This window comes from Malus domestica, chromosome 13, assembly GCF_042453785.1.
Source record: "Malus domestica chromosome 13, GDT2T_hap1".
Lineage (NCBI taxonomy): Eukaryota > Viridiplantae > Streptophyta > Magnoliopsida > Rosales > Rosaceae > Malus > Malus domestica.
Window position 1 is genome coordinate 16,945,960 of NC_091673.1, and position 26,833 is coordinate 16,972,792.

Here is a 26,833-nt window from a genome sequence, read left to right on the forward strand (position 1 = left end):
GTTAAAACCCAGTTAGGTAGCAAAAACCCAGTGGGAAAAATACTCCTAATCGTAGGGAAAAATAGTACATTAAGATCAAGCAAGTATCTACAGGATACTCCCCCTGAGTTTGACATAATTCCAAAGAGAAATAGCAAAGTTACAACTCAAAAAGTTTACGCATACCAATTCCATAAACAAGCTTTTGAAACGTCGTCTTCGGCAGTGATTTGGTGAAGAGGTCAGCCAAATTGTCTTATGAACGGATTTGCGTGACTTCAATCTTCTGATGCTCTTGTTGTTGATTTGAAAAGAAGAACTTTGGTGCAATGTGACTGGTGTTGTCTTCTTTGATGTAACCTTTCTTGAGTTGTTCGATGCAAGCTGCATTGTCTTCAAAGATCGTCGTCGGGACATCAACGGCTGGATGAAGATCGGAAGAGCTTCGAATATGGCCCACTACTGCTCTCAACCAAAAGCATTCCCGAGTTGCTTCATGTAAGGCGAGAATTTCAGCATGGTTAGAAAAAGTGGCAACTAAGGTCTGTTTAGTTGACCTCCAAGATATTGTGATGCCTCCAACAATAAAAACATAACTCGTTTGAGAGCGCAACTTTTGCGGATCAGCTAAGTATCTTGCGTCGGCATAACTAACAAAGCGAGAATCAACTCGATGAGCATATGGTGCGGCACTATTCGAGGATTCGTAGAGATAGAACAAGCCCGAATCCGTAGTACCCTTAAGGTAACGGAAGATGTCTTTCACACCAGTCCAGTGTCTGCGTGTAGGTGCATTACTGTATCTTGCTAGAAGATTAACAGCGAATGAGATGTCGGGTCTAGTACATTGAGCTAAGTACAATAAAGCGCCTATCGCACTTAGATAAGGAACTTCAGGCTCCAGAATCTCTTCATCATCCTCTTTCGAACGGAAAGGATCTCGTTTTGCATCTAGCGTACGAACAACCATAGGTGTACTTGAAGACTTCGCTTTATCCTTATTAAAGCAGCGCAACACCTTCTGGGTGTAGTTCGATTGATATACTAGGATTCTATCCAAACAATGCTCTATCTCGAGACCGAGATAGTATCGACTCTTATCTAGATCTTTCATCTCAAATTCCGACTTCAGGTGCCCAGCAATTTTCGCGAGCTCTTCAGGAGTTCCGATAAGGTTCATGTCATCGATATATACTGCAACAATCGCAAATCCGGAATGTGACTTCTTAATGAACACACAAGGGCATAGTTCGTTGTTCACGTATCTCTGACTAGTCAAATACTCACTCAGACGATTATACCACATTCTTCCGGATTGTTTCAAACAGTAGAGTGAAACCCTCAATCAAATTAAGAGTGTGCTCCAGGGTCTAGAAATATTTGAACCAGTCAATGCAAGTCCTTCAGGAACTTTCATATAGATTTTCGTATCAAGATCCCTATAGAGATACACGGTTACTACGTCCATCAACTGCATATCCAGTTCTTCGGAAACTACCAAACTGATAAGGTAGCGAAAAGTAATCACATCCATAATGGGTGAATAAGTTTCGTCATAGTCAATCCCGGGCGTTGTGAAAAGCCTTGTGCAACAAGACGAGCTTTGTAACGCACAATTTTGTTCTTTTCATTATGCTTCCGAACGAAAACTCACTTGTAGCCAACAGGCTTCACATGTGAAGGAGTAAGAGCTACAGGCCCAAACACCTTATGTTTCGCAAGTGAATCGAGTTCGACGTGGATTGCTTGCTTCCAGTTTGACCAATCAGTTCTACGTCGACATTCATCAACGGAACGCAGTAACATGATCTCAGTAGCTACTGCAAATGTTAATGCATCGTCGACAATCATCTCACTTCTACCCCACACATCATCTAAGTTAGCATAATAGACTGAAATCTCATGATTCTCGGGATGAGGACTTATCTTTTCAAGGACGCTTCATGAGTTGGTTTCACGGTAGGTTCTTCAGGATCTTGTGTCGTAGTTTTCCTCTTCCGGGGGTGTGAATCCTTTGAACCAAGGGGTTTGCCTCGCTTTTATGTAGGGGCAGATGATTGGCTAGCCATTAATGTACGTGGATCACCAAGATTGGCATCCTGGCTTCCAAGAGGGCAGTCCGTCATACATTTGGTACATCTATATTTGCAGGCGTATTCACAGCTGAAATATGTGATCTTGTCACGCTCGCTAGATCGATGAAAGCATTTGGCATGCTCTGAGCTATGCTCTGGAGATCTAATATGCAATGCACTTCAGTTTCGGACTGAGCAGTGCGGGGATCTAAATGAGACAAAGTGGGAGTCGTCCACGATAATTCACGTCGTTCTTCAGGAACATTGACACTCTTATCTCCCCCTAAAGACGGGAAGACTGTCTCGTAGAAGTGACAATCTGTAAAACGAGTAGTAAATAGATCGCCTGTCAAAGGTTCTAAGTAACGAATAATCGAAGGAGAATCATATCCGACATAGATTCTCATCATTTGCTGAGGCCCCATTTTTGTACGTAAGGGCAGCTAGATCAGCATATATATCGCACAACCAAAAATGCGCAGATGCGATATGTCGGGTTCGTATCCGGTAACCAACTGAAGGGCATTGAATGGTTGTGTCACAACAGGCCTCAGGCGGACCAACTTTGCTACGTGCAATATTGCATGGCCCCAAGCAGCGATCGGAAGCTTGGTACGTATGACCAACGATCAAGCAATCATTTGTAAGCGTTTAATGAAAGCCTCTGCCAAGCCGTTATGGGTGTGAACATGGGGTACATGATGTTCAACTTCAACCCCAACTGACATGCAATAGTCATCAAAAGTTTTAGATGTGAATTCTCCAGCATTATCCAATCAAATAGATTTGATCGGATAATCAGGGTGGTGAGCCCTGAGCTTGATAACCTGAGCCAACAGTTTGGAGAATGCAGTGTTCCTTATGGATAACAAACAAACGTGTGACTATCGTGTGGAAGCGTCAATCAAAACCATAAAGTATCTAAATGGTCCGCATAGAGGCTGAATCGATCCACAAATGTCCCTATGAATCCGTTGTAGAAAAATGGGAGGATTCGAACGAATCTTGTCATAAGAAGGCTGAGTAATAAGCTTTCCCATCGAACATGTTTGACATGCGATTCCTCGGATCGAACCTAAACTTCGGGTTAGTGGATGCCCGTGTGAAAATTTGAGGATACGGCGCATCACTATTCGTCCAGGATGTCCCAAACGATCATGCCAAAGTGTAATTTCGTGCGCAATCCCAGTAGTAAGGCCGACCACATAATGGCATTCAATGGGGCGTATGGTCGTAGTATACAGACCACTCGGGATACGCTCCATCTTCTCTAGAGTACGCTTGTGGCCATATTCGTAGGAAGTTATGTACATAAATTCAACTCCTTTTTCTACGTGGGTTTCAGCGTGGTAATTGTTATCTCTAATGTCCTTGAAACTTAACAACGTTCTTCCAGAACATGGAGAGTAGAGTGCCTCAGAAATGGTCAAAATTGTACCATTAGACAACATTATACGTGTCTTACCGTATCTTTCTATCAGGTTGGATGGGCCTGAGAGGGTTGTCAGAAGTGCATTCTTAGGTATGAAGTTAGTGAAATAGATGCGTTCACCCAAAACTATGTGCGTGGTTGCATAAAAGTTAATTTGAATCAGTCACTTGCATAAAAGTTTATAAACAAACAGTTATCAATTCAAAATAATTTCATTTATTCAAGGAAAAAAACTTAATATCCAAAACAAACACCAACCAATAATCCAAACATAAAGGAAAATTGTTCAAAAATCAACCAAAAACAAAGGAGGGGTTCGGCCACTAGGTGGAATTCGGCCCCAAATGTCTTATTTCAACTAAAAATAAGTCTATGTCTAAGATTCTAATCTTCCATAAGGGTGGTATCTGCCTGAAAATTAGAAACCCTCATCTTTGTAGTCTCTGGTTCGTCCACTTGTATGAAGTTTGATTCAAACTTCTTACGACGAGAATGATATTCATCTACAACCTTTTTGGGAGCTCGGCAAACACGGGACCAATGGTCCTTTGAACCACAGCGATAGCACATGTCCGCATCCATGGTTTCAGGTGCTTTGCCCTTATTCTTGAAGTTCGGGGCCTTGGGAGCGAGGTTTGGGCGCTTCTGGGCTTTGTTTCCTCCCTTGGATGGGCCTTGATTCTATTGACCTTGGTGGGATGGCTTCTGGCCGCCCCTACCATACCCCATTTGGCGTTTTGGGCATTGGTGATTGCTATAATGTGTTTCAGGAACAGCAGTCGCCCCAGTAGGTCGAGCTTGATGATTCTTCATCAACAGGTGGTTCAGTTTTTCAATGAAAAGTAAAACATAGATCAAAACCGAGAACTTGGTGAACTTCTGAGCTCTATATTGTTGCTGCAGGACAATACTAGAAGCAGATAATGTCGAATAGGTCTTCTCCAAGAGATCCTCTTCAGTCAAAGTTTCATTGCATAACTTAAGAAGTGATCGGATTTGACAAACTTCAAAATTATATTCATTCACAAACTTAAAGTCTTGGAAGCGCAAATGCTACCAGTCGTGTCTTGCTTCAGGCAAGAATATGTCCTTTTGGTGATCAAAACGATCAGCCAAAGTGACCCAGAGTGTACATGGATGCTCTTCAACAAGATATTCAATTTGCAGAACGTCATGAATATGTCTTCGGATGAAGATCATAGCAGTGGCTTTTTCAGCTTCGCCAACAGGCTCGTCCGTTGCTTTTTTAATGGCAAGACGCAAGTTCTTTGCAGTGAGGTGGAGCTTCACATCTTGGACCCACTTGAGGTAGTTCCTTCCAGAGACCTCTAAAACGGTGAAGTCGAGTTTGTTCAAATTCGACATGTTCCTATCACAAAATAGATGGACAAGATGTGGTTAGTGTAATGGAGAAAAATCAATTCATTCACATAGAAGTAAAACATACATGTTCTAATAGACATAATTTGGTGTAATTTTGCATGAAAAACTTCGGGTTTTCATGGGTGATTTGTTTAAATGAAAAACTTCAGGTTTTCAAACAAAGCATATTAATCAGAAACTTCAGGTTTCAAAATAATTATGAACTTCAGGTTCATATATTCCTGCAGGCAAACACAAATATATACAAACAAATATGCAACAAGAATATGCAAAGAAATAATTTAAGTTTATAATTATAATTGAATTTTAATTATTTGGACTACGGGCCAAATTAAAGTGTGGGTGAAAAATATAAAACCCATTGGGTTTAAAATAATTAGGTGAATGAAACGCAGGGCCCAAAAGAAAAACTAAGTCATGGGTGGCTTAAAAAATTGTCCGTGAGACCTAGGCCCAAAGATTGGGCGGGGAAGGGTCTCGTGGTGGGATTGTAGGCCCACGGGGAGAGGGCTGGGCTGCTGCAGGCAGACCCAAAAGCTAAAAAAAAAAAAAAATTCTCTCTCACACGGGCTGGGCCGTGACAATGCACAGCAGCAGCAAGCCCAATAGGGCTCGGGTCAAAGGAATTCGAGACACCCTAGTGACACTGGGTGTCGGAACGCGGCGGGGACGATGCCAGCGTCGCTTCGGGCGACTGTTCTTGGGGGAGGGTTTATGGAGCAGTGAAGCACAGGGGTCCAACTGGGGACCCAAAGAGGAACGAAGATTTGGGAAATCTTAACGTTACATCAGAACCCTAAGAAAACAAATCAGGATTTCAGAGAAATTTTGACGAGATTCGAAAGAATCTTTGGCCATAGAACACCGTGGACGATCTGCAGGTCGTCAAGGAGGCTTAAGCACAGCTGCAGGTTGTACAGCATGGTGATGGAGTGGTAGCAACACCTTTTGGGTGTCGGGGTTTTGGGCTATGAGCTTCTTGCTTCGCGGGTCCATGCTTAGGGATTCCATGCAGGCTGTAGGCCTGGCGAGGAAACGGGCTGGGCCATCGCAGGCTGCGAACTTGGTGGCTTGCGGTCTTGCATGGTGCAAAGGCATGGGTTCTAAAAGAACCCTAGATTCCCAATTCCAATATTTTTCAATTCAATTATATGCATATATAATTCAATGAATCACATATGTAATTGGATGCATATGCAAAATAAAATTTTCAATGCATGTATATGTATGATTCAATTCATGACAAATATCAAATTCACATAATTCAACAATTATGATTATGAGGCATGCACAATTTATGTAAAATCTAAAATTCGTAAAACGTAAAGTTGGGTCATGCATCATGGTGAATGTTCATGCTATCAAGGCTGCAAAAATATCAAGTTAAAAGCCGTTGTTTTGAAAGAACCTGATTGCGTGATGATATGGATGAACTGGTTTGATGCAGAAAAATTCTTCAACGTCAAATTCCTAATCGCAGTGGTAGGAGCGTGCTGATAACGTGTTGTGGCCTATTTTATCTGACAATATTAAAGAGGGCCGGCGGCAAGGGAAGAGAGAAAAAAGAGATGTGTTTGTAGAATTGTAGGTGAATGTATGTTGTTATCCCTCCTACATTATGCCTTTATTTATAGTAGTAAAAGGAGAGAAGATATTCCTTCTTCCCCAAGTAATTCAAGTTGTAATAGGAAAGGATAACTAGAATCAAATCTAATTTAAGATTTATACAATCACACTGAAACTATGAATGTTTACAACATTTAGCTATTTTTATATATTTTTTTCTACATCTCTCCACCATGATTCCTCCAATCTTCTTTATCTCTCATTTTTTTCATATCTTAAGCATAAAAATATAAGAACTAGAGAGTAAAAATCAAATGGCCATCAAAATAATCCTACTTTTATGAGTTTTTAAAATTTGACTCGATGAACACTAAACAATTTAATCGTACTTTTTTATTTTATCTTTTGAAGGTGCTGAAGCACAAAATTTAAACTGTATACTACTGCAGTACATTTTCGATATGTGATTTTGCACACCATTCCTTTAACTTGCACTGTGAGATTTTGCATATCGTCCCTTTAAAGTGTACTAAATCACACAACTCTAACAATGTGTAATGGTAGAGAAATTAAAGTTAGAGAACTTTAATAAAAATTTATCGGTATTGTTCATTTAAAAATCATATTTTTACACTAAAAAAATCAATTATGGTACTATTTATTTTACCCATTATTTTGTTATTATAGTTAAAATTCAAAGTTTTCAAATCATTTTCATTAATTTTCCTTTAAATTTATAGATAAAATTTTATAAATAAAATAATATAAAAGTTAATAATCGAATTATTACTTATTTATAAACATACTTTTTTTTTGTTAGTACGTACATAAAATGATTTTATTTTTGAATTATTCAAATTAATAATACTACCACTTCCTCGATTCCCTCTTTTAAAAATTGTTGCTGATATCCTTTTTTTCATAATTGTTGTTGACATCCACTAACGAGTCGCAGTCCACTAATTTCAAGGGTCTAATCACCAGCTGACAGATGAATTTGGGATTTCGGACTCACTTGTTAATTAACATATTCCCTTAATGTTTTTAAAAAAAAATTAATTAAAAGAATTTGAAAACTTTGAATTTTAAAGAAAAATAAATAAAATAGGGGTGTGATATCCACACAATCCATTTTACTTCTCACACACCCTTCTAATTTTTGGCCGTCGGATCGGATGAATTGAAGAAGATCAACGGATAGAAATTAACAAGGGTGTGTGAGAAGTAATTTGGGGTGTGTGGATATCACATCCCATAAAATAAAGGGTAAAGTGAATAGTATCATGATTGATTTTTTAGTGTAAAAATATGATTTTTCATTGAAGTAAACAGTACAAAAAGTTTTTCATTAAAGTTCCCTTTTGAAAAATATTAATAAGACTTTCCTAAAGTGACTCTTATTAACTCTTCATATATTATTTCTCATCTCACAATTTAATGTCAATTATAATAACAACATTATAAAACATTATGACAAAAACATAAGATGTCAGAAAGTTCATAAAGAACCTTACTTTTAAGATAGTTCCCCTAGCATTTCTCTATTCTTTTTGGTCAATTATTCCCTCTATATTTTGCGCACAAACAAATTTGGGAGTCAATTTTTCGAATTTTCTATAATAATTAAAAATAAAAGTTTCCTGGGTCAGGTACAATATTATTTGGCCAATTTTTTTTATTTTTTTTTTTTTGTCCTTGTGGTGATAAGTCACTTTCAAAGTCACTCTTGTGGTGAAAAAGTTGTTAATTAAACCCTCGTGGTGAACTTTGCTAGCAATTGAAGTTCAAACTCAAACTGTTAAACAAACTTATGTGACTATCATATGAAGGGTTAAATTCGTCTTTTCAATCTAAAATATATCTTATGCCATGGACATCTAGTATGACGTAAGTATACGCTTGATATTCCTGAATGAGTTATGACATACGCTTGTTCTTCTTGTGAGCTAAAAAGTTGACATCTAATTCCAATACACGAAGAAAGCTGGTGAAAATGAGAGATAAGCTTAAATCAACCATTTACAAACGAAAGACCAACTTCATCATTTCTCATAACATAATATGTTTTCCACACTAACAACAAAAGCATATGTCCAGCAAAACAAAAAAAAACAAAAAAAAGATAAAAGTATGTCTTCCAAAATATAATATGGTTCATCATAACAAAAGGTCACTGAAAATATGTCTTCCACAAAATAGACAAATAATCTAGTTTCTCACAAAATAAAATCAACTCCCTCCTCTCCATTATATCTTTTGCAAGGTAAGGTGCTTTTTCATTTGTCGATTTTGCTTCTTGTGCATTGGGGCCATTCTAGAAGGTCACCAAGGTTATTGGTAGAGTGAGATGATGTTGCAGAGGTCATTCTAGGAGGTCTCCAAGGTGCACTGGCAAGTTGGAATTGGATGATACCGTTAAAGGCGATCCAATCGGTGGAGTTGAACTTTCTGCAATTTCTATAGATGTTTACCTCCTACACTATTATATTTAGGGGTGGATTCGGTACGGTTACCAAACTTTCAGTTTGGCAAAATCTATTATCATTACCATACCAAACTTTCGATATGCCGAAGTTTGGTATTGCCAAATATGTGTTGACCACCCTAAAAACTACCAAGCCTACGTAGCGCGCAGGCCAAGTAATTAATAAGCTAACTACTTCCTTCGGTTGTGTGCGGGGCTTGCCAACTCGACGGCCGAGCTCGGCCGATGAGTAAAATTTGTTGATGTTGCATTGGGTGAGCTGCTGACTTCTGAATCTTGCGACTGCGGTCAAGGAATGAACACGTCTCGGCCTTCGGGTTCTAAAGCCTGAAGACAAGGCTGCTAGTCTTGCGAAGTTCACGGATCGTCGGTGCCGAGTTCTATCACGGTAATTATATTCGTAAGAGTATAAGCACGCCGAACTGGCTCCAAACTATACGAACACAAGTACTCAAAAGAGATGTATGTCTTGATAGTAAATGTTGTTCGGCCGTCAAAATGCCAAACTCTAAAACTTACTTGTGAATATCCAATCATAAACAACTCAGCTTTCAATGTGCCGAGCCTAATAATCTGTAACACCTCACTTCTTCGAGAAGACTAATGAGATGACCTCTGCTAACAAGAACTCGAAAATCCTTCTTGGCCGAGACTTGGATAGGTAACCAGTCGGGCTCGACACGGTGCTGTTTACCCACACTGAAGGTGTTTCACAGTCGGTTGATTCTACGGCAACAGTGTTGTTTATCCAAACTGAAGGTGTTCGCCAGTTGCCTTCACAGTGTTGTTTATCCAAACTGAAGATGTGTTGGCGAAAGAGAAAATAAAAATCTCAAGGTTGTTGAGAGGTTTCGCGTGGAGCGAGAGTTTGCATATGGCAGTTTGTGTGTTGAGTTGGAGACCTTAGAATGATGCACCCCCTTCTTATTTATAGCATCCAATCTCATCATGGCCGAACCAGAACTATACTCGGATTAGGATTCTTTATCCTAATCTAACCAAGTCTCGGCCAATCCTACCTCCCTTAGGACCTTGAACCAAACTCTTTATCCGACCACATTCACTTCTCAAATCTCAGCATCCTCATTCCATTAAGACTCTTTATCATACTAGGACTCGCCCCATTCGCTCTTATCCAGGTCAATCTTTCTTGCAATAGGACTCGACCGACCTGACTGGGCGGCTCATGACCACTGGACGGCCCATAGTTTTTTTGGAAGAGCTTTAGACCGAACATAAACCTACGCTCGGCCCAATAATATTATTTTGGGCCCAAACAGTATGACAATGGTAATTGCCACTTTGTTTTGGGATAAAATCTATTTTTTGCTTTTTTAACCCAATTCAAGGGCAAAACTTTTTTATTGTACCTTTATCTCATACATTGTAGCCTAATTCATCTATTATTCATCATTCACAATTCACACACACAATAATTCAAATGATGCATCAAGATTTATGATGAAAATTAAGTTTACAATCCAAATAGAAGTTACGAACCAAAACAAATAGTAGTTAACAATCCAAATAGAAGTTAAAGTTTCAATCTAAATGAAAATTGAAACTAAACTTCAAAAAGTAAAATTCATTGATCAATTCTTCAAGTTTGAGATGGAAAAAGGAAATTCCATCTCCCTGTATTTATCTCACTTTTATATATGAAATGATAGTAGGCATGCTGTATGCATCCCACACATCTCCAAATCTCACACATTTATGTCACACACGGACACACCCAGCTAAGGCTAATCCCTCCTCCCTTCACATTTCACACCCAAAACCTCAAAACTAAACCCAACAAAGCAAATTATACAAAGCCAGCAACCCAAAAGCAGAAAAGCATAGAAGAAAAAAAGATATGCATCATTGACAAGTGATAACTCGATCAAAAGGTCATGCAATTCCTAATCGATTAAGTCTAATTCCATTTAACAAATCAATTACAAATCCCCAATTTATCAATTTAGGGTTTCTAAATTATTATTTTTTATCTAACTATAGGAACTAGCCTTGATAGACGTAGTCGCAGAGAGACAAAGATGAGATGGATGAGACTGTTCGACGGGGAAGTGTTTGATGGGAGAATCTGATATGGGTGGGTGGGTTTTTGTCTCCAGCATAGAGAATAGAAGTAGAACGGCTGAAATGAGAGAGAGTGAGTAGTTTGTGACTTTGTGTCTGCAGGGTTTTATTTTCAAATTATTAGAATATATATAAATATGTGTTATATAATTATATATTATATAATTTATAAATTATATATTATATTATATTTTCGGTACGGTACGGTAATACCGTGGTAATGGTATCCATTACCAATATGGTATCATGAAATTTCGGTACGGTACAATACTGTACCATTATCGATTGGCACAATATTGGTATTGTTTGTACCATACTTGACCAATCCCGAAACTACTGAGCACCGGTCAACATTATACCATCAAGGACCCAGAAGAGTTTCCCTACAACCAGGAGGCCAATCACAACGTGACATGTGTCAACATCAGAAACCTATCATAGCGCGACACGTGTCAACATCAGAAGCCAATCACAACATGATATGTGTTAATGTCAGAATGAAACTAGAAACTCTCTTCTATAAATAGAGATCATTCTCTCACAATATTTCCTAATGTCATTTGTACTAAATCATTCACTAGTACTCACTAAAGGAGAGCTTGAACCTATGTACTTGTGTAAACACTTCACAATTAATGAGAACTCCTCTACTCCGTGGACGTAGCCAATCTGGGTGAACCACGTACATCTTGTGTTTGCTTCCCTGTCCCTATCCATTTACATACTTATCCACACTAGTGATCGGAGCAATCTAGCGAAGGTCACAAACTTAACACTTTCTGTTGTACCAAAGTCCTCACTGATTTTGTGCATCAACAGGTATGGCATGGCAATTTGACAAAAAAATTCACCCCTAATTATATTTGTACAATAATGTAATTTAAATTGAAATGACGAATTTAACCCCTCCCTTGATAGTCACGTGAATTTGTTTCCAAAATACCAACAAAAGTTTGGGTTTAGACCTGAATTGCTAATAGGCCTCATCATGGAAGTTTAATTAACAACTTTTACACCACAAAGATGATATTAAAAGTGGCATGTCACCATAAGGACCATAAAAAAAATTTGGCCATATTATTTCCAGTTTCTATGCATGCATACAGTCCATTTAACGTCTACATTCTTCATGGGTGAAAGTTATAGATAAGGTGAAGGTCAAGTGGGACAGGCTGCATTATATGGAGAGTGACAATGATTTAACTTGGTGCAAGTGGTGGCACCACTACGCCCAAAAGTGTACGGTTAATCCATATAATAATCGATTACGTAAATTAAAGGACGTCATATCATATCAGCTAGAGATATCTTGTTATCAAGATAAAAGGGTATTTTATAAAATAAAATAAAATAAAAAATCATGTAACATCCGAAAGTAAAAGGTGGTAATGCGTAACTGCTGTGCATTTGTGCCTTAGGCATTACAAGGACATTTGGTTCCAAGTCCCACTTCCACCAGTACCTACAGGAATCAAGAAAGCAATACTGCAGGAGACAAGTGAGGTGAGGATCCTCCTCATGATCCATTACTAAATTCGTCCGACTAGTAACTTGTAACCGTCGGAATTGGGGTCGGTGAAAAAGTAACTTCGTACTCGGTGTGTAAGTAAAAATAATAATAATAACGATAACCAAAATACAGAGTTGAAAAATAAAACTAAAGAGGGTAGACGAGCTATTGTTTCACTCGCCCTTTATATGTTAGAAGAGCAAGATAATTTTTTTTATTATTTTATGTATACCTGTAAGGATTTGGAGTTATCATTGTAACAGTAAAGTTTATTTTCAACCTTTTATTTCATTTCTTCGTTTTTATTTTTATTTTAACTTATTCATCGAGCGCGGAGTTATTTTTACACCGATCTTAAGTTCAATGCGCGACATAACTCCACTCATATTTATATGGCAACTGTATGACAACAAGACTTGTTGAGGAGAGATTTCCTCTGGGTCATTTGGAGCTCTTCAAAGGCGCATGTAATCCAACTCCAACTAACCTAGATGCATGGTGAATGGTTTACAGGGAATGGATACGCTATTAAGTGGTGTTCCGTGTCAATGAAATAAGGAAATGTAAACAAAACTTGTGTCTTTATTTGATTAGTGCCAAACATCACCGTGAAGGTATATTTATATCATATAAGTCATTCTCTAATGGATAGACATGCGAATTCATACTAGAATCTCACTTATGCTTTTTTTTTTTTATTTGGTCGAAATCTTTCATTTGAACACCCATCATTTCTGGCATTGGCATGTGAAATCTTGCCATGCTACTTGTGAAGGAAAACTAATTAGTCTGTTTGGTATCCCTATTGCGTCCAATTCTTTGCTTTTAGAACTATGAGTACGACTGAGGATCCTCTTCGGATCCTCTTTGTGAGGATCTCGGGGATCCTTCTATCACATTCATTTATCGTACATCGTGCAACTAGTTTTCGTCAGATACTGTTTATATTTAATTTTAAATAAAAAAAAATTTACAAAGATTTCTGACCGCACAATATACGATAAACGGATGTGATTGAAGAATCTCCACGATCCTCACGAAGAGCTCCTTATTGCCCACTTCTTTTGATCCATCCCAAACCAAAGCTCAAATACTATATAGAGCGGCCATGAGTTGCTTGCAAACATTAGATGTAGCTTGGGTTCTAAATTCTATTATTTTGTTCTATACTTTTGATCGTTCTCTTCTATTTTAGGTATGACTTGTTTGATACGATAATCGTACTAAAATTTCTTATCAATTGTTGTACCAATTTTTTGTATGACAACATTATTTACCATATTGGGTTTCTTTTATGCACAATGTTTATGCATACAAGAATTATATTTTTGCATGCAAGCTAGTCTCAAATGTGAGGTCTTTTACTATGGCCAGTCGGAGTCATCAATGGCAGCCATGGCGGACGAGAAGATGGATGAGGCGGTGGCTAATTAAGTTGTCATGAGAACCACTCCATGTGCACCATCTGTTCCCGCTAACGTGCCTATCACCACACCCTTGGTTATGCATTGTTAACAGACAATGAGATGGTGAGAAAGAGATGATGTAAGAGTGAAGTGTGTGGGGAGAGAGAGAGAGAGAGAGAGAGAGAGAGATGATGTGCTTATCCTCTCAAAGATGTGCACATCCATTATAAACCAATCTTTAGTCTTGCAGAAAATGATATGGGTGAACTGATGCAGGGTACATTAATCAACTAATAGACTACTACAAGTACAAACCAAATTGTCATCGAGTGACTCTAGGTTGAAGTTCATCATGCAAACAAAACATGTTCACATTATTCGTTTAATGAACAAAAGTCTGTTGATCAACAAATGGGACTTCCCTTTCCACAATTTTAGCCACAAAAATCACATATGACAATACCATTTCTATACAACATTACTCTAGTATTATTTAAACCTTTTAGGTAGATTGGCACTAACCGTACATTGTCAAAGATATCAAACACACATAAGGATCCAAGTTTCATTCTTTACTTCCTTCATAATACCACACAATATCTCCACTAAACATAATTCTAAATTTTCATTTTCTTTTCCTCAACTTTTCCACCAACTCACATAGGATTATTTGGCAAGGTTCCTTCTTAATTTGCAACCCCAAATCACATCAAGTTCCAAAAATCTGTAATCTCATGTTTTCGGTGATGGTGGAAGTGATTGTTTCCGATTGTAATCTGATATGTTGATTAGAGCATCCAATTTCACGTGGAATTTGTGCTGGATTTTCATTTACTTGTTGTGGTTTTATTGGTAATTTGCTTGCCGGGTATCTTGCCAATTTACTGTGTGTGAGAGGATAAATTTCTTCTGTGTTCCTAGATACTTTCTACTGTTGTGGCTTTGAAATCTAGGGTAGAGAATCCACCCTGCAAATTTTGAAGTGTAGAGTAGGATAAGTTACCAGCATGGAGACCCCACAACACAACACAACCCACCCACAAATATTCTAAACTCTCATCCAAAACCGAAACTCTCTCCAATTTCACACGAAAATGTAAACTTGAACAACAATTACTACAATTTGAAGCAAAATTCAAGCTACCAATACTCCAATTCAACAACTAGCAATAATACCAATATCCCCAACAGAGAGAAAAAATAACACAAAAAAATGGAACCCCAAATAAAAAATTCAACACTTTGCAGAGAAAAATAGCAGCTTTACCTCCCTCCAATAACAGTAATTGAAAGTTCAGCACTTACATTTGTTGGGTGGCAGCGATGACGCCATAGAGAAAGCTGAGCTCCCATCCCACGCCGATGTACTTGGCTAGACCGCTACTCATGATAGGGAGTTAAGTTTAACTGAACCTAGATAGGCCGTCCGGTCAACACTCGGTTAATGTTAATCGTAAATCCCATTCTAGCAATCACGTAAAAAAGTTGGTATGTGAACAACCAAGCATACTTGCACATACTGTATGCCTCTCTTTGGTTCAGTGTTTTGCAGACAATCCAACATTTCTTCTCTTGGTACACATATTTTTTGGACTGTTTATGTATCTATGCATTTAACGATATCCTGGTATGCTATATTCCTACATCGTCCTTCTGAGCCTACTGACTAAAACAAAAGTAAAGCAAAAGAAACACTGCCTCTTTCTCTTTCTCATGATGCAAAAGGTCTCAAAACGACATATAGTGCACACTGCACACTCACAAATATGTTTCAGATACAACATCTTTAAAATCTCAAAAACCCAACACAAACAAAAGCATTGGTGTAAATTAACTATCTAGCTGAAGAAACTAAAACAAAAGTAAAGCAAATTATATACCTCAAAATGTCAAGCAACCAAGTTATTCTTCTAACGACCCAAAATTCTGAAAATTCCAAAAAAAAAAAAAAAGGTAAATCCCTTGGCTATTCAGAGCATACGATACGAACCATGTCTATGTCTAGTAGGAAAGGGAGAAGAATTGATTGCCAGTGCCGTCGTCGAAGGTGGCGGTGGCAGAGGAGGGATAGTGTTTAGGGATTGATTTTGGAGGACGATTTGGGCGGGAAAGAGGAGAGAGAAGTCGAGGTTTCTGAGAGAGGGAAGGCGAGGAGGTCGAAATGAAAGCAGAATTGGGGAGTTTGTACTCGTAGTAGTTCTATCCATGATGGTCAACACGTGGATAATATGGGTAGTTTGGTAATTTAATTGTTCCAAGGAGAAAAAAGAAAGAAAAACTAATGAAAAGTAAAAAAAAAAAACTTTAGTTTTAATGAAAAACAACAAATAAAGGTGTACTGGATAGTATCAGAAAAAGTTAAAATATGGTTTTTCGTTAAACGTGAATAGTACTGGAAGTGTATAGTTAAAACTTCCAAAAAAGAACGCGATATGAAGAAGAAAATAAGGGTATTTTCTTCAAAACACTTGATGAACAGTGTTTCTAAGCTGAGTTTTAATATAAGTATAATTTCACTAGTCAAAATATAACTCACACCCTAACTCATGAATAGTCTTTATTTGCGAGTCACGGTGTGAAAATACTTTTAATTGAGCTACAAACCACCTTACTTGAAAATTTGAAAAACGAGACCAAAAGTCTTTATTGCATAAATAAAAGGGAAAACTAATGAAAAATACTTGAAAACTTTAAGTTTTAACAGAAATGACAAAAAGGCGTCGTAAGTAAATAGTATCAAGATTGACTTTTTAGATTAAAAATGTGGTTTTTCGTTAGAATGAACGGTACCGGAGCTTTTTGTTAAAATCCCCTAGATAAAACAGTTAGTTTTCAAGAATCTCCACATATCTTCCTATCGATCAATTCCAAACGTATTTGACCAAAATAAAATCAACTAAGGAGTAAATCAACGAAGGGGGTGCACTTACTTGAGATTTTGAAGATTAATAGATTGATAAATCTATGAGGTTTGATGAAGTTTTCAACGATTCACATACATTATATGTAAGTTTTGAGTGAAATCTCTCAAAATCTCAATAGAAGGGGGTGAGATTTATGATTTATGAATAATTAAAATACATAATGAAATCTCTCAAGTTTCCTCACTTTTAAGTTCCTTTAAAACCAACCCGAAATACATTTTAATAAGCTGTTCAACTTGCTCCTGTCCAGTCAATCCTGGTTAGTTCCTAAGCAACGATTACCTCGGCTCTTTTTTTCCTTGTACAGCACGCGTTCGATCCCAGGTTTGATCAATTTATTCTCAAATGCACGAACACCTTAAGCCCTCAACTGTAACCACCTTGGACCATTAGATATGGCACGTCCCAATATCGAAACAGAACCACATCACAAACACAAGCTGGAATAGAGATTGATGAAAACTCCATAAACCTTTGTTCATTCAATAAAGAAGCAAGTTTGCAACGCTAAGCGGAAAATCGGCAACTGCATATCCGAGAAAACATTACCATCCTTCTTTTATCATCTTTCTGGCAAGAAAACAGCCCAATCAATTTCCTTTGGTGGCTGGTACAAATAAAGGGTAATAAGCTCATGGCCCGCGAGTGGGAGCAAAACAGAAACAGCCCGGAGAACGGTCTTCAGGTATCATTCCGCCTCCTTTGCTCGTATCAATTACTTCCAACATTTTCACCACCTCACCCATTTCAGGACGTTTATCTGCATTTCCATCCCAGCACTTGCGCATGATGCTTGCCAAAGAACTTGGACAGCATTTGGGGATTTCTGGTCGTAGGTTCTGATAACAAAACCATAAAATATGCACAATAAAACGCCCATAAAAATTTAGAGGTCAAATCTTCAACAGGACACAAAAATTAAAATCTTTACCAAGACAACCAAAGTTCATTCAGACTAAACCAACAAACAGAAAAGTAAGCTCTATGTCCTTGTATTTACATGAGCTAAAAGAGAGATATAGAGAACAAAAACTGACCTGCCGAACAACTGCAGATGATACATCAGCAAAGCTAAGATCTGGGTAGGGCATGTCGCAGCAATAAATTTCCCATAAGCATATGCCAAAGCTATAGACATCACATCTTCTATTATACGGCTTACCATCTAGAACCTACATAAATATCTTGTTAGCTTAAGAATTTACCACCGAAAACCCTACATGCTACCACATGAGCTACTGTACTGAATTGCGTGTTCAGATATGCAATAAGAATGTCAAGCGAGGAGAGAATATGATAAATTCATTTTTGTTCATTGACATTCATTTCAAGCCCAACATAAAACTGGGAAAAAAATTATGTACACTCTTAGCAACTAAGAGCACAAACGATAGTTCTACCTCATCAAGGAGGAACACAATGCAATTAAGCCCCCATAAACTTTAGGCTCGTTCCACTATTCTAAAAATCCCCGCCTAGCGTCACTGGCCACGGTCCCGATTAATCCTTAGGTGTTTGAAAATTAAGAAGGAGCGCCTAGATCCTCCTAGGCACCCGCCTAGCCTGGCTAAACCCGCATAGGCCGTGACTCTCACTTAAGACAAAAAATAGTTAACTTTCATTTTGCATTTTATTTTTTCAATGAATTGTAAGAGACTTGCTGAATACTTAGATGAACACTCATTATATGTTTGTTCCCCACGTTTTCAATATGTTCTAATACTTTATGGGTGTGTTTGTTTGGGCTCACAAACTTTCATTGGACTGGACTGGACTAATTATTAGTCCAGTCCCATGTTTGTTAGGCAACGGGATTAAGTTAAGTGGGATTCAATCAGACTCGCTCCGACTATCTCCTTCGCTAAGAGTTCTTAGCGAGCATCCTCAAAAATGACGGGATTGCTAAGACCGTCTTCGAAAGAGTTCGCTCGTCCTGCTTCTCGTCTTCGTCTTGCCGGTCCCGCTCCCTCATCCTAGTCTTGCTCTCTCATCCTCGTCCTGCTCGTCCTCATCCTGCTCCTCTCCGATTTGGTTTTGCAGATCTGAAATTATTATTGGTTTTTTTTTTATCGATTTTGTTGTTTTGGGTTCCAAATCTCTGAAATTTTTGAATTTTTATCACAAAAATTGGGTGCGATTGTGTTCTATGATTGGGTGTGTTTTTTAATTGATTGCTACCCATTTATTTTCAATTTTTCTTGACAATTTGATGATCCTGAGAGATGGGAAATCCGTCCATCTCTCACTAGATGAACGAACGGGTTTGTAATCATTTCCCTTTTGGGTTTCTATCTTGAGAATCATGTGAAAGGGTTTTGATTTTTTGGTTTCTGGGTTTTTGAATTGGCAGCATATTATGGGTCTTTTAATCTTGAAGTTGTTGTCTTTGTTTGGTTTTTGGTGGCTATGTATATTTGCAGGGTCTGGATTTGTTTCTCGGGACCTCTATCAGCATGGGATTTTCAGTGCTTCCATTAAGCTGCCAGCTGATTACACTTCTGGAGTTGTTGTGTTTTATGCGAGTTCATTCTGTTTTTCTATTTGATTAAGGTTTTTAATTTGTTTCCCTCTTTGTTTGTTGTATGATTATATCTAAGGTTGTATGATTTTATTGTCAACAAAATAATATGACCCAGATTTTTACTTCTCAATTTTACAGTTTAGTAAAGATTCAATCTTTATGGTTAGCTGATTAATCTGAAATTTGTTTGTTTTAAACTTGGTGGCGTGGAACCCAGAAATGTTATGGAGATCTATCAATATCCCAAGTAAAAACTTGTTTTTTCAAACTTGGTGGTGTAAACAGTACTATTTTTATTATCCTGTTTCTTAATCCGGTACTACACCAAACGCTTCACTAAATTAGTCCAGCTTAATCTAGTCTAAGCTAGTCTAGCTTAGTCTTTGAAGCTAGTCCAGTCCGAGATAGTCCGGTGCAACAAACGCACCCTATAATCTATATGTCATTTTATTTTATAATTTATGTATCCCAATACAAAATTTATGTATGTATCCTACTACAACTATGTAATTTTTTTTAAGTAGAAGTAGACATTTATTTATATGTAATATGATAAATATAATTAAATTTAAAAAACCGCCTAGGCCCATCTAGACGCCTAGGCGCTAGGTCATGTCCGCCACCCAACTGGCGCCTTTTAGAACCTTGCTTGTTTCAAATGATAACTTCTGATTCTACAGTTAATAGTTAAACCCTTTTTCACTAAACTCACATCATACACCCCGACTGGCACACATCCCATTTTCTTGATATCATAGCCATAATGCATTCTCTCTCTATCCAACTCTCTAATATCTTTCTTAAAAGGTTGGCCCTTCATGTGCCAAGTATTGGTCCAGGCAAGGACCTGGACTCCTCAATCTGTACCATCAGCAACAAAGACTTCAGTGTGATCCACAATTATGATCCTACAATCCACAACTCTTCAACTAAACCCTCTCACCTTCCCCTTCTTTCTCTTTCACTTTCATCTAAAGCTCGATTCAACATAATCAGTCAAGCTTATCTTTAATAACAAGAAAAGGTCATAGGACTGGTTCTTAAATGCTTAGCGGTGCTGCTTGTGTGTTCAATAAAAGGTTATCAAACTCGACCTCAATGTATTACTTGTTGAGTTTTGATGCCTGGCCATTGCAAGAATGCCAAGGAAGGGGATTGGGAAAGACTGATTTTGTAATCAAATTTGGATGTTCAAAAAAACACCCTCATTTGAGTCTCCATCTTCATCGCCTTCAATTGCAAATTTGGTGGTTTATGAATAAGGGGTCATAAGGTGTGATGGAGTAGTAGTGAGTACAAATAAGTGGTGATTACTCCAGGCAAAAGTAAAAGGAAGGTGGCCTTGTAATACTATCTTCAACGCTGTGAATACTAGCAACAACAAGCAATCCCCAACATTTCAACACGGATGTTAAGACCATGTCAGAGCTTTTCTCCATACCATTTTCTTGAGCCCAGTTACCTTTGCATTTGCCCCACAACAGGCTTATGGCAGTTTGGTCGCTTTCGAAAATATGTGGGTAAGGTTTTGGCAGGTAGTTTGGGCTTTTCTCACATGAAGAGCACATGCTTGCTCACACATGAAGGCCGCATGTTATTTCCATCAATTTTTGAAGTGCAATAGCAAACAAAAAGATGCATTTAAAAACTAAGCATAATTATAGATGTTGTAGTGAGGTTAGTAGTATTTCTCTTTTCTTTTTGTTCTTATATTCCAAGTTCATAGAGCACAACAAAGAGTTAGCTTTTAAGAGCAACAAAACATATGAAGATATTAACTACAAGTAATACCTCTGGAGCCATGTATCCAAGGGTACCAGTTTCACCAGTCATGTCTCTTGGATTCTGAGCTTCAACACGAGCAACACCAAAATCAGCTATTTTAAGGTTTATGCGAGTATCAAGTAGCATATTCTCTGTTTTGACATCACGGTGTACGATCTTTTGAGAATGCAGATAGCTAAGACTGCAAAGGGAATGGTTAAAAACCTAGATCAATGAGAATTTTACTAGAAAAGTATATAGCACAGAAATGTAGAGAACAATCGAACTCACCCTCTAGAGAGGTCCAAAGCAAGTTGGATCACAACCTTAAAGGCAAGTTTCTTTTGCCTGTTTCTTATCAAAAATTGCTTTAGCGTCCCACCAGCAAGATATTCCACAACAACACAACACGCTCTAGTAGGATGAGAATCTACACCGTCACTTGAAGAGCCTTTTGTAGGAATTTTAAGATCTGAAGTTCCCATTGAAGCTCCAATGAACTGTGATAAAAGAAGGGAGGGAGGAGAGGGAGAATCGTTAAAACCCAAAGGATTATGACAAACAAAGAACCACATTAAGGCACTGGGACACTACTATTTTACCGAATCATTTACTAAAATAACTATCAAGATCACCAGCACAAGATGAAAATAATCACTCCACAGCCGACAATTTCTTTAATATTAAAATGCAGATTTCAAAACTGGATACAAGATAAAAAGAAAAGCGGGTTTGTACTTTTGTAACATTAGGATGGTCAAGCTTGTGCCAGACAGCTACTTCTTTTTGAAATGAGGCCCGTAGAGCAGCAGTTTCAGCACCTGTGGCATAGCCATCCTCCCCCCAGTCCAACAGCTTCACTATTATATATAGCATGTGGTTGCAATTAGAATTTGATATGTATACAAACAAGGAGGCATATAATTTTGTTGCTCTTATTTGACATCAGTTTACTAGTCCAAATTTAAATCGCACGTTGTTATACAATATCAAAAAGCAAATATTCATTCATAATGCTAGGAGACTACCATGAAAAATGACCAAAACTCCACTGGATTCCAGATAAGACAATACCAAACAAATCACAATATCAATAGTTCATAAACACTACACTTGCAGAATTTAGAACTATGCATTAAGTTCTCATGCCACAATAGAAAATCCCAAAAGTATGACATTTAACTCTCTACACAAATTAAGCTCTTCCATTCCCACCCGTTTTCAAATAACCAAAATAATATATATTATTAAATTACTGACATCCACAAGTTTTTTTTTTCCTTTGTGAACTACTATTTCCAAGGCTTGTCTAACATTATACTAATTAACACATTCATTATAAACTATTACCAAGTTGAGCTCATTCAAATACGAAGTTGTACCCCTAAGTTTACATTGTCGGAATCATCCAAGATAGCAGATATGAACCAACACCTATATGACTGATAAACATTTAGCGGAAACAGAATGAAACAACATGATTTATGCACATATTCACATCTAGAAAGAAAGTCCGATAAACATCAGTACAGAATTAACTATACATACAATTGTACTTTCAGTAACAGAAGCCAAAAACTGTAAATACAATCCATATTATTTAAGAGTTGCTGCAGTCATATCAGAATTATGAATGGTCATTAATCACAACCTTGTAGTACATCACTACGTCAAGAATAGATAAGGTGAATATCTAAGATAAATTCCATGCATACCATGAATAATATGTAACACTTACATATCACGCCTCAAATGTGAACATGGAACATGTAATCAGTTATGCCGAAAAACTTGATATATTCCAAATTAGTGCTTTAACATAACACACCATTATTCAAATGCTAATATTACATCATTATAGTTATATTCGAATCCAAAATGAAATTAGCGATGAGATCCCAAATTAACATCCAAGATACCTAGAGAATATGCATTCAACAAGAAGTTGACAACTCAATTGTAATCAAAATCAAAGTACAATATCCTACGAGACCGAACAAATCAAAATTACAATGGAATGGATTATTAGTGATTACCTGCAACATCTTGATCATCATAGGTGCCCCTGAATACGGTACCATAGGTCCCTCGAGCTACAATATATCTTATTTCCAATTTAGCTAAATCAATCTCCCATTCTTCCTTAGGCCTGGTACTCTCAATGTTTCTGGACCAAACCCGGCTCAAATGTTTCTCAAGCTGTATATCTAAGTTCTTCAAATCGATTTTATCTGCTCGGAAGATCATCTCTTTGCTACTAATACTTCCTGTGCCATTAATTTTTGGTTCCACCTCTTTGAAACTCATACTCCCTGCACTCCTAAGTTTTGAATTCATATTACCTTTCTGGTGATCCACCATGTTTGGTACATCTGCAACTTCAACATTCTCACTTGTCCTTGAATCCATTACTAACAATCAATGCAGAACAACCAAAACACGGAACACCAACTGCCAAACGGTAACCGAAACAACCAAAAACAATAAAAAGAAAACAAGCAAATCACAGAAACAAATCTGTGTTAAACTGCTGTCTTAGAGAGACATGATCAACAAAGCTTCAATTTTTTCGCCATCATCATCTTTGCCAGATTTGGATGAATCCCATCAATGACAAATGTTCAAAACAGATCAATTCAAAAAGCCTTTTTCGGGTTAAAAAATCGATTTCCCCAACACAGATATCCTTAAATTCAACAAACGAAACAGAAATATCTCATCCAGTTGAAACGTAATCCCAACAACCCAATTGCCTCCAATGTTGGTAACTATGCACCAATGAGAAAAATCAACACCAGCTCCCTTTCTTTTATATTCCACATAAATTAAAACAAACAAAACAATCTTCAAAATCCCAAGTACCTCGTCACCAAACACTCTTTTTTTTTTCCAAAAAATTAATCAAACAAGAGAATGGCAATAAACTCTAAGAAAACGACTCAATTTCCACAGCTGGATAGAAAAAATTCAAACAAACAAACTCTTCAGGTACAAATCAAACCCACGGACAAGCACCAGAAGAATTTCACGCATGCAAAAAGTCCCAATCGACCCCAAAAGATGAATAATTTATAGAGACAGATGAAAAGGTTGACCTTGAACACACTAGAGAATCGAAGAAAAACAAAGTCGTTCGTTGGAGAAAAAAAAGTAAAAGGAACAGAAATTTAACAATACAGAAAGACAACGTTTTTGGAGTGTTTTGGGGAGGTTCGGGGCTAATGGGTTGTTCTATGGTTTTTGTTTGGTTTTTCCTTTGCAGATGAGATTTCGGAGAGGATTAACCAAAAACTAGAAGAGGCAGCCACAGCCCAGAAGGCAGAAGCGAGTGGAGGAGAATTTTAGAGAGAGAGAAAGAGAAAGAGAGAGAGAGAGAGAGAGAAAGGAGGAGGAGCGAGAGAGATGCGCGGGTTTGCCTAATGTACGGCTTTGGAGGAGGGAGAGACTGTTTCAAAATTTAAGGAAAAGAAAAATGGGATAGAGGTACATATACGGATACTGGACAGGTGGCAACAAAAAGATAACAAATCAAAACAGAAAAATTCTGCTTTTTCAGTCCAAATAAATCCTACGATTCTCAATAACTTCTCACTTTAGTTTTTTAGATTTAAACTTGATATGATTGATTCATGAGTTTGTCCGGATCAATCATTTTAATTATTTCGCATAAAGTGTCCGTTAAATAAAAATAAAATAAGTTACATATAAAATTATTATTCTTACCATCTAAAATTCCGAAGGATTGAAAAAAAGAGTTGTTGTCTATGATTGGTATTTGTAAATATATACTTATTTTGGGTATGTAAATATATACTTAAAAGAAAATTGTTATTTTATGTTTTGGATGTGACAATATGGTATGTATATACTTATTTAGTATTATGTTTTTCATTTGATTATTTATTAGTTTAAAATATATTTTCCTTAACGGGTAACAGGTCGGGTCATATTACCTGTTAATATTATCGGGTCAATTTCGGGTCGGGTTATTTTACCCGTTTATTTTAACGGGTGTTACACCTAATTTACCCTATAAACTCATAACATTTCATATAAGTTGTGAATCTAACATCTAATTTACCCTTCAAAGTTAACTCCATACATTATTTTTTTATAAAAATTACCAATCTACCTTCCAATGTGTATCATATGCAAGTAACGTGACTCAAATTGACGGAAATTTGAATATAATATCAGTGATGTAATTGACAGATTTTATAATTGAATGACTAATTTTTCTGAAAAAAAAAATAGTTTCGGAACTTAATTTTCACTTAAGTGATCATTCAGAAACTAAATTGATAATTTACCTTTTTTTTTTTAAGAGTGACAATAACAACTCTCTTCTTTTTATTGATAATTATTACCAAGTTTTGTCACAGCCCGTCCCGAGATTCTATTTATCAAGGTTGTGAAATGACGAAAGTACCTTTGACAGTTACTAAGGTATATGTGTGACTTGTTATTGAATAATACATATTTTCCTAAGTTTGGAAAATTTAAAATGGATTAAAATTGATTTGCATTTTGTGTGGTTAGGGGAGGGACACACACTTAAAATCAAACCTCACACCCTCTCTCCTATCCCGTGCTCTCTCTCTCCTCTTCTCGGTTCTCTCTCTCTCCCTTCGAATTGTACGGACAAAGAACAAAACCCTCAAATCATCACGGATCGACGCCAATAAGGTGAGGTTCTTCATCCTTTCAACCTCCTGATTCGAATGGTGCAATTTTTAGAACTTAGAACCCTCGATATCACGTTGAAAACTCGAGGTCCGATTTGAGTACTGTTCATGCACATGTGAATTGTTGAATTTCAGGGAATTCTAAGCTTACAAGGAGCTTAGTGAGGTCCTAAGGAAGCTCGGAGTGCTTAGTTTGAAGGTTTTGGACGTCGAGATCACTGAGTTCGAAGTTAGCCGGTTTTCTTGGAATTTCTCCGGTGAGATTTCGTAATTTTTTTAGCCTTAAACTAGTACAACGTGATTCTACATGCTTAGGGCTTCATTTTGATATAAAATGCGTGAAAAATGGTTGAGAAATAACGGAGAACAAGGAGATTGAAAAATCTCCAGTTTTTTGCGACCGGAAAAACCAGTCCGACGACTGGAGGAAGAAGATGACGCGAGTGGGGTGCGTGGGTCCGTGCCCCTCCCGGTGCGTGGGGGCGCGTGCAGCCTCAAAAAAAATTTCTAAAAATATGTCGACGTTCGTGACGTCGAGTAGGTCACTGTGGTATATTCATATACACAAATTGAGCACCGTATGAGAAGTTATTACGAATTATCGGTTACGTGCTTTAATTAACGTTTTTATAGTTGTTTCGCATATAGGTGATACCTATACCGAGGACGAGCGCATCCAGGGACGTCACAGGGGTTACAACCCTTCGACTTATCAGTGAGTGGGCAGTTATTTTTTGTATTTACCTATATACTATTGATTTTTCCCAGAAATTGAAAATAAATGAAAGTATGTTTTAAAATGCCATGCATGCATATTATATGAAATATATGAATTAGTATTTTATGCATATATGTGAATTGGTGCTATGGACGCACAGATAAGTATCATGTGAGTTTTATGTTATTCATACGGTTTATTGATGATGTGAATTGTGTTGAGAGCTCATAACCTGCACCTTTGTGATAGTGCTTATATTATTCACCGCACTGCACGCTCACCTTGGATCCAAGTAGGTGCATG

The 26,833-nt window shown here is 37.4% G+C and overlaps 1 protein-coding gene and 1 long non-coding RNA gene across 3 annotated transcripts; both read right to left on the reverse strand.

Annotated features, from left to right (window-relative positions):
• Positions 1-13,793: 13,793 nt before the first annotated feature.
• LOC139190754 (uncharacterized) lies at positions 13,794-16,096 on the reverse strand. The gene is made up of 2 exons (XR_011575128.1): positions 15,224-16,096; positions 13,794-14,886 (listed from the first exon to the last, which is right to left on the reverse strand). It is a non-coding gene; the product is annotated as an uncharacterized lncRNA (long non-coding RNA).
• Positions 16,097-16,951: 855 nt separating this feature from the next.
• On the reverse strand, positions 16,952-24,618 carry LOC103453151 (serine/threonine-protein kinase 52). 2 transcript variants are annotated; one of them, XM_008392703.4, is made up of 6 exons: positions 23,164-24,618; positions 21,866-21,987; positions 21,419-21,627; positions 21,155-21,329; positions 17,880-18,014; positions 16,952-17,681 (listed from the first exon to the last, which is right to left on the reverse strand). In XM_008392703.4, the coding sequence occupies exons 1-6, from the start codon at positions 23,534-23,536 to the stop codon at positions 17,475-17,477; spliced, it is 1,221 nt and encodes a 406-aa protein (XP_008390925.1). In that variant the 5' UTR covers positions 23,537-24,618; the 3' UTR covers positions 16,952-17,474. The 2 variants fall into 2 exon arrangements, with proteins under 2 accessions (XP_008390925.1, XP_008390926.3); XM_008392704.4 differs by having other exon boundaries at positions 17,880-18,007; positions 23,164-24,589.
• Positions 24,619-26,833: the final 2,215 nt, after the last annotated feature.